Source organism: Mustela erminea, chromosome 21 (assembly GCF_009829155.1).
Source record: "Mustela erminea isolate mMusErm1 chromosome 21, mMusErm1.Pri, whole genome shotgun sequence".
In the NCBI taxonomy this organism is placed as follows: Eukaryota; Metazoa; Chordata; class Mammalia; order Carnivora; family Mustelidae; genus Mustela; species Mustela erminea.
In genome coordinates, this window is record NC_045634.1 from 8,333,323 (window position 1) to 8,345,776 (window position 12,454).

At 43.7% G+C, this 12,454-nt stretch overlaps 1 protein-coding gene across 12 annotated transcripts in view; it reads right to left on the reverse strand.

The window, feature by feature from the left end:
* The window catches only part of UNC5D (unc-5 netrin receptor D), a 556,683-nt gene that overhangs the window by 72,687 nt on the left and 471,542 nt on the right, over positions 1-12,454 (reverse strand). For 5 of the 12 annotated variants that reach the window (XM_032329094.1, XM_032329093.1, XM_032329089.1 and 2 more), the window contains one exon: positions 394-579. In XM_032329094.1, coding sequence (XP_032184985.1) covers positions 394-579 — 186 coding nt within the window. Of the gene's footprint in view, positions 1-393; positions 580-1,351; positions 1,367-12,454 lie in introns of all 12 variants that reach the window. The other 7 variants (XM_032329091.1, XM_032329087.1, XM_032329092.1 and 4 more) reach the window with 3 other exon arrangements.

Consider the following 12,454-nt stretch of genomic DNA (forward strand, 5'->3'; position numbering starts at 1 on the left):
GCATGGGAGGCTATGGGAAAGTCATTGGCTCTCAAGTTTGAATAATCAGTATTTTAGTTCATGAAATAGTCTCAAAGCAGTCTTGTTAAGATAGAAAGTTGGATAACCTGAGACAAAATAACTTGCTAAGTTTACCGCATATCAAAGATGGGAGTGCCTCACTGAGAATGTTGTTAACGGTAAACTGAGATCCTCCGTTCGTCTTCCTCGGGGCCAGTGACTGAGGCAGACTACCCCACGGGGCCTGGGATCCTAATGCGTGAAGACAATTAGGCAGCGGCTCCCAGTGCCAAGAGCTACCTTCACACAGGGCCGGAGAGCACTGGGGGTCCTGTGTGAGCGTAGTCTCTATGGTCCTGAGGACGAGGTGTTGGGGGGACCTACGCCGCTGACCTTGACGGACCGTTTTGAAGTTGAAGGTCTGGAAGCCACCTGTCAATGCAGAAGAGTCAATGACGTCCACGCCATAGTCACTCTGGCTCCGTCTGTAAAGGGTGACGCCAATGACCAGGACTGCAACGGCCACCACAGCAGCACCCAAGCCCGAGTACAGAGCAATGTCGCTGGCGTTCTCAATGCCTGAAAGACACAAGAGAAATCCTAAATGGCCAACACAGGCACAGAGCTGAAAAGCCACCCTGGGATACCAAATGAAATGCTATTGGATTTTTTGGGCTGCCGCTCGGACAAAATAACATATGTAGCTAGTTTTAAGTTCTACTCTTACACGTAATCATGTTTCTCAAATACCCTGTATAAATCAGAGGGACGCCAGTCAAATATCTTGACTGCATTAAGGTAGCTGACCACATCATCATAAAATCTTAAAGAGAATCAATTTTTGCAAAGCATGTAATATTTTTCAAGGAAAAACAGACAACTCCTTAACTGACTTGGTTTAGGAAGTCATATTTACCCACAAAGGATTTTTTGGCATCTTATTTTTACTTGAAGGGGGGACATGAGAGCCACATACAATGACAAAACATGGGCGAACTGTTCTGCTTCTATATGATGTGGGGCACATGCATTCATAGAGAGTGGGGCTGAGGTGAAAAGCTCATACACAGTCTAGGAGCTGAGAGAGTGAAGACCAGAGCTCACAAATAGGATTTCTTTTTTTTTTTTAGCTTTGGCACAAATCATTCCGTTTAAGAGAACATTGACAACATCAGGTTAAGACATTTACAATCATTATGAGAAAATTTCTGTTGTGAGATATGGAGGTCTTGGTCCTAGGTGCTCCAATGTCCATGGTCAATGTTTTCTAGCACCATTAAGTGCTAGACTTAATAACGTTTTTGTGGAGGAGGACCGGTCTCTAAAAGGGTACATGCTGTTTCTCCCATACCTCTCCTACTCCATCCTATTGAATGCATAGGCAAAGCAAAAATAAAAGCGTTAGTTTGAATTGAGAATGTGGGTGTCTCCCCAACCCCCAAGATCAGTTGTAGCTGTTTTCCAACTCATTTGCTAGTTGTCCTGTGGGTGTGGTTCATTCCGGAAGACATTCGTCATGGCTACTACGGTTCAGGAGGAGAATTATCCAAGATCACGCGACCCTGAGAGAGGCTTCATCTTGGAAAGTATGCGGAAGGAGGAGGTGGCAAGCGCTAACTCTGTAATTCATCTCCCTACGGACTAGGGGGTGAGCGTACTTCATAGGTCCCAAAGTAATGACCCTGTCACCCTGTATTGGGTTTAGAGGCTAAAATAGAGCTCTCGTATATTCACCTTGTAATTGCATGGTGCTTAGCACGCCTTCACTGCAGCCTAATATGGTACTCACGTTATCAACGGAGTGCTGCTAACCACACAGGTAAAAGGCATTTATGTCTGACAAAGTTAGTGGGCTGTAAAATAAGGTGCTACCAAATTAAAGAGCGAACGAGGAAATCAAGCAGAGCCCGTTCAGCAACAGGGCCGCAAACACATACAAATAACGTGCAAGGGAGCGTAACCATCCAAAAGAACGGTATCTGAAAGGTTCACGGATTGTAAGACACTGTCAGTAACCACAACGGTGTTGAGAAACAGGGCATGACTCGGGCTTTAGTTCCAGTGTCCCGGTGGTCCCGGTGGGAGAGGCAAAGGGATGGAGCCTTCTGGGTGATGGTCTGCTCTGACCACCCAGAACCAGGCATGCGGTAAGTGGGGCCAATCCCAGACTTCCAGTCTCCTAGAGAAAGGGAAGGGCACCTATGCCCCCGGTTAGACTCCCACCCTCCTTCTCCTCAATTAAGCTCCCTGGATGAGGTAATTGTACTCAGAGCAGAGAGAGGACACAGAACACAACAGGGGACCAGGAGTAGTGAGAGAACTTTGGCTTGAAACCAATTAGCCTCCCCCCTGCTTGCCATCGGTTCCTCAGGCACTACTGACTGATGACACTATCAGCTTAAAAGGCATATCTGGGGAGAACACACCTGCTCAGCATTGAAGCACAGACACAGAAACATTCTGGCAGTGTACTGAATGCAGCTGCTGAATTGGCAAAGGAGAGACAATGACCCCTTTAGCGTCCCAGGTGCTAAAACAGGCAGGAGCAGGAACCAGGAGGATGACCAGGGCCAAAGAGTTCGGCTGGAAATGGACATCCCAAGACCAAACCGAGTAGCAGGAACAAGTTGTGCTTGTTCCTCTGTATTCCTATCTTGCTCTTTATGCTATCCAGACAACCAGAATTTTCCTTCTCAAACACAAACCCTGTTTTTAGGAAAGGACCCTACATATGCCTGCAGATTGAGATTTAAATGTTTGATATGGTTCCATGCATTTTCCAAGAATATTTGCGGAATCTATTTGACTTAAGGGAATGAAATACTGAATTACAGAACTAAAAAAAAAAAAAAAAAAAAAAAGTATGGAGACTATGGGGATGGGGCGAGAAGGGAGTGAGACCATATGGAGGGCACCATGTCCATATAACGTTTATCCTGGCACTTGGTGGGACAGTCTAATCTAAAAGCCAGAAGTCAATCGATTCCTACAGGAGGATAAGCAATGTGGTATTTACTTTACAAGAACAATCTGGCTGGGGAATTAAAAACTCCAGAATCTAATAATTTCATTTATTCAACAAACATTTGTGAAGGGCCAGCCATGCCATGGAAATGGGGATGCACGGATAAATTAACATATTCTTGTTTCTTGTCCAACAGTAGTGATGAGGTTCTGACAGAAGCTGACACAAGTCGTTCGACGCCACCTGTGTTTGTATGGAGAGAAATAATCAGACTTCCTTACCCACAGCTCAAACCTTTCCAAAGCTGGACCACAGTGCTTCTTTCTTCTTTCTTTCTCTTCTCTCTACCTGCTTTTATCTTGCCTTATTCTTGTTCTTTTTTTCTCTGCTTCACTCTTTGCTAATCTGTCCTCCGGGAAAGAAGAGTGGTTTCCCCTATAAGGATGGCTGTTTGCTTAAAAACGTAACCCATTCGCTTTTCTTGTGTGTTCAGAAGTGACTCCAGAAGAATCTGAGATTTAGTCCCATATTCTACACTACGACTTCATGGGACAAGGGGGGATGTGGGGTGTACGCGGGCACGCACATACACATGCAGGCACACACTCAACATCCAAGTACTGGAAGCTTCCATTGCTCCTTCCCAGAGGAGTCTTTCCAACCACATGACCACCTGGCAGCACCACTACCCAGGCACTGAGCTCTTTCTTCATGGTCATGTCAGTGCTCATGCTCCCCTTTGCTGCACTGCCCTGCACCCCAAACTTTACTGTGAATTTACCTGCCGGAGGCGTGCCTGCTACTGGATGGTAAGTCATTATAAAATATCACCCCACCCCACTGGGCATCTAGGTACCACTCATCCAACAGGTGCCTTCTGAAGGTCCACCTCCTCCAAGAAAGCAACCTTGGCCTGCCCAATCCGGCCAACCCTGCCAACCATGTTCTTCTAAACTCCAGCATCACTTCAGGGTTCCAACACCTCCTTTTGGGTCATTTTTTTATTGTTGAATTCTCTAAATGCCGATGCATTCTCCCTAACTGCTTTACACGCTTTAAAAGGAGTACTATCTCTACAATTTCCCACAGAAATCTGCAAACTACTGCAACTATTTATTGATTGTTCACCTGGTCTCCAACAGTGGGAGGAGAAGCATTAAAGAAATCACAGTCTGAGGTTGATTACCAAACTCCTGCCGCAGCGACCCCCTTTACATGGAACACATATATGTGTTCACACCTGTCTGCTTGCTCACAGACACGTGTGTTGCTGGTCTGTTTGCTCAGAGCGATTTTGAACTGACTGATGCTATTCCACTTTCTATGGGCACAGGATACTTTCCTCTCTGTTTGGTGAATGAAGCTTTACGTATCCATGTGTTATTGATGTCTTTCCTGTGTCTTCACCCCATTTTCCTTGATCCAAGAGTGACAAAAGCTTTCCTTGATCCAAAAGCCACACAGAGCAAAGCATGGAAAGACCCAACATGCAGTATTAAAAAAAAAAAAAAAAAAAAAAAATGGTTGCATAGGGAAAGGGAAGGAAAAATAAAATAAAATAAAATAAAATGAAAATAGAGAGGGAGGCAAATCATAAGAGATGCTGAACTCTAGGAAATGAACTGGGGATGGGTGGAGGGTAGGTAGGCGAGTGGATGGCGTAACTGGATGATGGGCCTTAAGGGTGGAATGAGCCCTGGGTCTTACATGCGACCAACGAATCACTAATTCTACCTCTGGAACTAATTAAAAAAATGTTGCATAAAATCTACATCTTGGAGGAAAGAAAACAAAACCGAAAACTGACTGAGAAACCTCTTGTATTCCAAATTGGTCAGGAACTACTGAGGAGTATGTCTGTTGCCGGAAGGAGTTAGGAATGTCTGCAGAGAAAGGCTGAAAAGATGAATAGAGAGCTGGGAAGGAGGACCCTGGAGAGGACATGTTTATGGACTCATCTGGCCTGGAGAAGGGAGAGCTGTAAAGTGACTGAGGTGATCTCTAATGCACAGAGTGTTGTCCCAAGAGGAGAACAGGCCACAGAAGGCACTCAGTGACCCTTTTCCTTTATGATGACGTGAGTAACCGACACTCTGCCGTCTCTAACAAGGACTGAAAAGGAGGACGTGGCCTTTTATTATAGCAACTGGGACTCTGGTTAGATACTAAAATGACCTTTTTCTGCAATGAGGGCAGTTAAAAAAAAATAAGTGTGGTGTAGTTCGGAGGGAGACTAAATTTTACTTTCAGAAGGTCTCTGCCAAAAAAAAAAAAAGCATGACTTGACAAGTGTCTGCAGTTGTTTTATTTATTTACTTTTGGTCAAAGCTGGTGAGGAGGAGTAACTGGCCTTTCGGAACCCCTGGGAAATTCCTAAGGCAAGGATGAGGCATCCGGAAGTTCTGTGTTTTTAGGAATTGCCATCATACCTAGTCATTTAGAGGAACCAATGTAGACCCCAAAGGACGAAATACAAGGGCGGTTTACTCGGTTTGCCTTTCTTCACATGACTCCCATGTGAAATACTGATCATTGTCACTAATTAGTGGGACTATAACTCAATTCTCATGTTATGAGCTTAACTATGTATCAGATTAAAGTCTCTTTTAGAGAATTAGATAGCTACACAAAATTAATAAAGGAGCAGAGCAAATCCCATCTCCGATTAAATATGGTAGAATGACCACTGCTGCCATTTCAGAAGAAAAACCAACAACCTGAATTGACATATACTAGAGACAGTGAATTATCCAGGAGCCCACACCATCAAAGAAGCTGTTGCTGTGCTTGCTCCCCTAGAAAGGCAGCTCCCAGGCATCTCAGGACCTGCCCCTGGCCCCTTGCACAGCCAGTGCTGCAGATACAAGGTCATGTGCCAGAATATTTCATAAGATGCTGACATATCATACAATGGAAATTACTGTTACAGTGGTTTATCCTTGCTGTCTTTGAAAGGCAAAGTTTTTTAATAACACTTCAGAAAATAGCTTTTAAATGGCCAGCCACGGTCAACCATGGGGAACCGTTCCAATGATATCTGCGCTGCTTGGAATCCTACAACCCATTCACCAATCAGCACCTCCACTTTTCTGATCTCTCGTCAAAAACCTCATTATTGTTCTTGTGGTGGTGGTGTTTTACTGTTGTAAGGAATGACCGAAGTGCCAATTCTGAAATGCGCCGTGTGCCCTGTGCTGTTCTGGTTCAGTAAGCGCCCTCCTGTTCGCCTGCCCTTCCTTCCAGCTGAAGAAATGGAGGCCATCCCATGCGAGCTCACTCCCCTGCAACTCGAAAATTCCTCAGCTTCTTCACCCACATTTCCTTCCCTTTTCTCTGTTCCCCGAAGAGCTGCTCCTTTTCTGTGTCAGGCCGGCTCCGATTCCGCCCTCTCTAGCCTCCACTGGGACCCGGACTCATTCATTATTCCCTTTTGGTCTTGCATCTTCAAACTTTTCCTCTGTACTGGAGCCTTGCCCTCTGCCTCCACACGCAGTCTAGACTTTTTAAATCACCTCTCCCCAAATCCTTCCCCCAACTTCCTCTCAGACAAACATCTCAAAGATGTGGTCTTCTCTATATCCATGGATTCTTAGCTCTTTGTATAAAAGAACTTTGAGCATTTTTTTTAAACATCCAGCATTTCTTAGTATGTGCTTTTTTAAAAAAAATTTTTTTTAAGATTTTATTTATTTATTTGACACAGAGAGAGAGATCACAAGTCGGCAGAGAGGCAGGCGGAGAGAGAGGGGGGAAGCAGGCTCCCCGCTGAGTGGAGAGCCTGATGCGGGACTCCATCCCAGGACCCTGAGCCGAAGGCAGAGGCTTAACCCACTGAGCCACCCAGTATGTGTTTTCTTAATGCATAATTTCTCCAACCAGTTAACTGTTATCCTGTATACATAAGGGGAGAAAATGTTTTAGGAAATACAAAAATGGACAGTATGCAAGGAGAAAATGCATCCTCCAACTAGCTCTTCTCCAGAAGCAGTCTTAATAGCATCTTTGAGACTTTGGGTGGGGGGGGGGCGTGTGTGTGAATGTCCTTTATCTTTTTTTATCCTAAAGGCTCCACATTATATTTCCTTTACCGTACTTGGCTTTTTTGTCGCTGTTCCACATACAGTATCTTGTAGGTCTTTCTGTTAGAACCTGGAGACACACTTCATTTCTTTTTACATTTGCCTTGCCCATTGCCAGGCTGTATGATAATTTAATTAGTCCAGTATTTCTAAATTTGGTTGTTCTCTTACCCTTTAAGGTCTGTCTTTCTGCCAAAGCACTGTTCCTTCTTGAAGGTTATTTACAACCACTGCCTCAACAGTCATGTTCTCTATCTTACTCCTTCCCACTGCTCTGCAGTGGTGGACCAGCCAAGCCAACCCTCCTTCTAGAGAGAGAAAAAACGTTCCTTAAACTCGATTCCGCTACCTTCTTCTTTCTGAGTAACCACCCTCCACTCTCAAAGTTCTATAAACAGACTTGAAAGGTCAGCTCTTAGCCCCTTTCCTTTCTCCAGGCCAATCTAATTGGATAATCGCTCTCAGTGCTAACTTTTTCCTTGATACCTAACACTCTCCATTGGTGATCTCTGTGATCTCCTGCCTCATCTCCTGTCTGCAGACCTCAGGCCACATCTCCTTCCTTCTCACTGGACAAAACTACTTGCCTATTGTGCTAACATCTCAGATCTGCCATCTGACTTCTAGATTCATCATTCTTATCTCTTCAAATATTTTCTTCTCTTGAATTCCCTTTTTCAGGTAATGTGACACCAGGAGTGAGGCTGAAGAGTCATCTTTCATTTCGTCCCCATTGAGCCCTTCCCCACACCACTCACACATCTTACTCGTTACATCTGCAGTGCCTCTCACGTCTCAATCTCAGTAGGAGATACCCCACTTGACACCCATGGTGTATGGTCTCATCTTTCCTAGTATACACAGTCTTGGTCACTCAGAGCCATTTTACATGTGGATTCATCTTCCCAAACACAGTCCTGGTACTGCCACTCCAACACCTTTCAATGACTCTCCAGTATGAACTGAGTCCACTCCAATAGGACTTATATCATGGCTCAAGATACTTTATGCTCTGCACCATCCCATTTTTCAAAAGCTTTCACCCACTTCTCATTCATATGGACCCTACTCTCTGGCCAAGTCTGATCACTCATTTTTTCAAGTAGACCTTGTACTCCAGGAGAATTATTTATTTTTTTTTTTGAATCAGATTTTTTGCTCCTACTGAAAGGCTTGACCCTCTAATATCTGTTTCAATTTTAACTATTCTTCCAAGACTGGCAATAAAGGTAATCTATTTTATAAAGTGTTTTTTGATAGTGCACATTCATGCATGTTATACCCCTCCTTTTAACCAAAGCTGCCAGATTTAGCAAATAAAAATATGACACAGTTAAACTTGAATTTCAGATCAACAATAATGTTAGTGTATCTCCCATGCAATATCTGAAATATGCTTATGCTAGAAATTTCTTTATCCAAAATTTAAATTTAACTAGGGGGTCCTTTCTTTTATTTGGTAACTCTACCTTTGGCTGCAAAAGAACTGTGCTTTTCCCCATCAGAGAGGAAGACCAAGTTAGAGTAGGGATAGAGTCAAAAAGAATAGGAGTTGAATTCCAGCCCTTGAGAAAAATGACTTCACTTTATTTAATGTCCTATCCTAAAAACTGAAGACACAAACTCTTTAAACTTGGAAAACACTGACAAGTGGAAAGATGGGACCTGAAAATTCATATTCCAACTTACCCTCTTGCTGAAGAACATATTGGTCTCTCAACTACTCCTCTGTGCTTAGTTCTGAGGTATATAATGAACAAACTCCCATCACATTCATTAAGGGCAGAGTCAACAATGTCATTGAGAAGAGTAGTAAGAAAAGACATACATTCATGATAGGATAAAAACTGGATAATAAGGGTATTGGAAGTGGTAAGAAAATTACAAATGGTGCCTGTAAAGACATATTGGATTGATTCACAGTAGGGATGATCCTGAAGGACAAAGCAAGTCATGCAATTTGCAGAAAGTGCTGTATTTATGTAATTGAAAATAATCCGTAGGAGGTAAAGAAAAATGATGGGGGGAAAAAAAGTGTTTTAAAGCATGGTTAGAAGATTAGAAGATTAGCTTTGATGCCAGTAGCCTAATGTTAGCTTAGAAGAGCCTAAAATTCTGTTGAGAATGTAAAGGTAGGTCCCAAAGTCACAGACAGTTCTATGGGCTCAAGGCACTATTCAAGTCTTTGCAGAAAGGAATATCTAAATGTACGTGCGCCTGGGTGGCTCAGTGGGTTAGGCCTCTGCCTTCGGCTCAGGTCATGGTCTCAGGATCCTGGGATTGAGCCCTGCATCGGGCTTTCCGCTCAGTGGGGAGCCTGCTTCCCCTCCCCCCACCACCTCTCTGCCTACTTGTGATCTGTCAAATAAATAAATAAATAAAATCTTTAAAAAAAAATCTAAATGTAGTGTGGACCCCTTATCTTGTGAGGCATTCCCCAGCCCTGTGAAGATCACAGAAGATGGGGAATCCCAGGCTCCATATAATTCCAATATGGATGAAGGCAGTACATTTTTAGAAAAGATATAGAATGCGATGGGTGTTAGTGAGAAAAGTATACATTGTTTTTAGTCTTTAAGGACACATTTGGGCCATTCTTTGATGGAAATCGTTCTGGAAAGCATACCTTTTGGACTTTAACTTCATATCTGGTACAAAATAAATGATTATCTGAAATTGTTCCTTCCCCTTTTCTCAAGTCATTTATCATCTTCTACGTTGTACTGAAGTTGTGGGGATGAAACATTTCTTATTTTTCCCTCATGCTTCACTGGGACAAGACTATTTATATACAACAATTGTATAATAAATAGCTACTACATAAATGAGTAAAAATATTTAGAAGCAGACTTTATTTTCACCTTAAACAATAAAAAAGACTTCATGAGGAGTTAACAGGAGGATATAAGGCATTAACTCCAGTGATTTCTGAGCATCTAGTTCATACTAGGCCAGCGGTGAATGCTACAGGTACAAGAGTAAATAAGACTCAGGCTGGGATTAGGTCCAAGAATGGGAATGGGAATCCAGACCCGCATCAAGTCAATGAAAATAGAGTAGAGAATTAGGGAAATTGTCTGATACTGGGTAAATAACCAGACCAGTGCTTGGAGGCTGCATGGGTGAAAGTCTTGCAAAGGAGATGAAGGAAGAATGAACTTAAGTTAAGGAGCAGGTGGTGGGAACAAGTTGTGGGCAGAAGTAGCAGAACATACATGTGAAAATGGGTAGAGGGTATCCAGAAAACCCAGAAGCTTTATCTGGCTGAAGAATATAGGAAGTGGTGAGCAGGTAGGAAGGAGCTTACCTAATGATTAAGCTGATTGAGAGAGATGATTAAGAAAGGGAAGCTGAGACCAGATCACATACCTGTTTCGTACCTTGGGCTTGGACTTGATCTTAGAATGAACAGTGAGCAATTGAAGAACTTTAAACATGGAGATGGTACGACAAGAATTTATGTTTTGGAAAGATCAGATAAATTGACGATGGGCAAGACTGAATCGAGGGAGGCCACTGTAGAAATCCTGGCTGGGAATGAAGACGGCCTGAACTTTTTAAACTTTTCTTCCGGGACGCCATTTTCTTTTCTTTTGGTTTTTCTCTTACTCTGCGGCTATTACTTTTCTGTCTTCTCTGCAGTGACTTCTGACCTCGTCTGCATCTAAATGTTGATGCCCCGCAGGGCTCAGTCCTCCGCTTTCTTCCCCGTCTCCACACACATTCATTAGCCCGGGATCGCTTTCAACCTAATGGCTTTAAATATCATCTGGACGCTGACAAGGCCCAGATTTATGTCATCAGTCAGGACTCTCCTCTGACCTCGAGACTCATATATTCAATTGCCTGCTCAACCTCTCCATTTAGATGTTGAAGAGGTATCTCAAAGTTAGCATTAGTAACACACTGAACTCTTGATTGTCCCTCTGGATTTGCTAGACCACATTTTCTCCATCATCACTCCATCCTTCTAGCTGCCATAGCCAAACTTTTGAAATCATGCCTGACACCTTTCTTTATCTCACACTCGATATCCAGTCCATCAGCAAATCCTTTCTGCCTTCCAAAGTTACCCAAGTATGACCCATTTTTACAATTTCTAATGTCGTCTATCTACATCAAGCCACAGTCATCTTAAACCTTGGTAACGTTAGGGCCTCCATATTGGAACAGCCTAGATTACTATAACAGATTATGGTTACAGTAGATCACGGCAATAGGTCTTGTTTCTGCTTTGATCCACTCTATGTTAACAGTCAATGCAACAAGTAGAGCTTATCCTTGAAAATAGTAGGTCATGTCACTATGACGAATGCTCAAGGGCTTCCCTTTGGTCAAAGTCATTACAATGGCCTATGATATGTCTGGCAATTTCCCTTCTCATCCCATTTCTCTGATCTCAGCTATCAGAACTCCTTTCTTTGCCACTCTGCTCGAGGTATCCTGGCCTCTTTGCTGTTCCTCAGACACTCCAAGCAAGTCCCCACCACGCAGCCTTTGCCTCTGGTGTTCCCTTTGTCTGGAACCATCTCTCCCAGACATCCAGAATTTTTTTTTTTTCAGGTCTCTTCTTAAATGTAATTTTTAAACAGAGACCTGCTCTGAACGCTTTATACAAAAAAAGCAATGCTCCTTTTGACCCCGCTTGAGCCCCTTACCCTGCTTCATTTTCTTTCATGACACTTACCATCAGCACTCTAGGTTTTTTCTGGTTTGTTTGCATCCATCCATCTCCACTCACTAAAACCGGACGCTTTGTGGAAGCAGAAGCTATGCCTGTTCAGCTCAGCGCTTCCCCACCACCACTTCCCAGCATGTGGCAAGCGCTCAACAGACAGCTGTTGAGTGAACAGAGGGATGGATATGGGTAGACTAAAAATGGGGAGATGCTGATGAACTAGAGATCCATCTGGGTGGTAGACTGTAATGATTTCTTGAGTAATAAGCAGAGTAGGAGACAGCAGAGGGAAAAGAGGGGTCCCAGACACTGACCAAGTCCCCACCCACGGACAAGTGAGCTGATGGTGTGGTATGACCGAACTACGGACAGGATGCAGGACTGAAGAACAGGGGTAGAGAAGGAGAAAGTCACTTTGGGAAAAGTTGAGATGAAGGTCCAGAAGGTGGCCGACTCTGGACTCTGGACGTGCTAATGGGATTTGTGCTGAGCAGCCATTGCTGCTAGATGCAAGACAGCTACATGGAAAGGAGATGAAGAGAAGACCGTGAGTGTGTGTGTATGCGTGTGTGTGTGGGTCTCGGTTACTTTTTAGGGGAAAGTGAAATCCTTTTCATTGCTAAGGTGAACATGCTGGACAAGCCACACCTCTGGAGCCCATGGCCTTTCAGAAAAGCCACGGCCCCAAGCCTCCTAGGAGTCCCATTGTCTGAAGGCGGCCTTTTTTCCCGT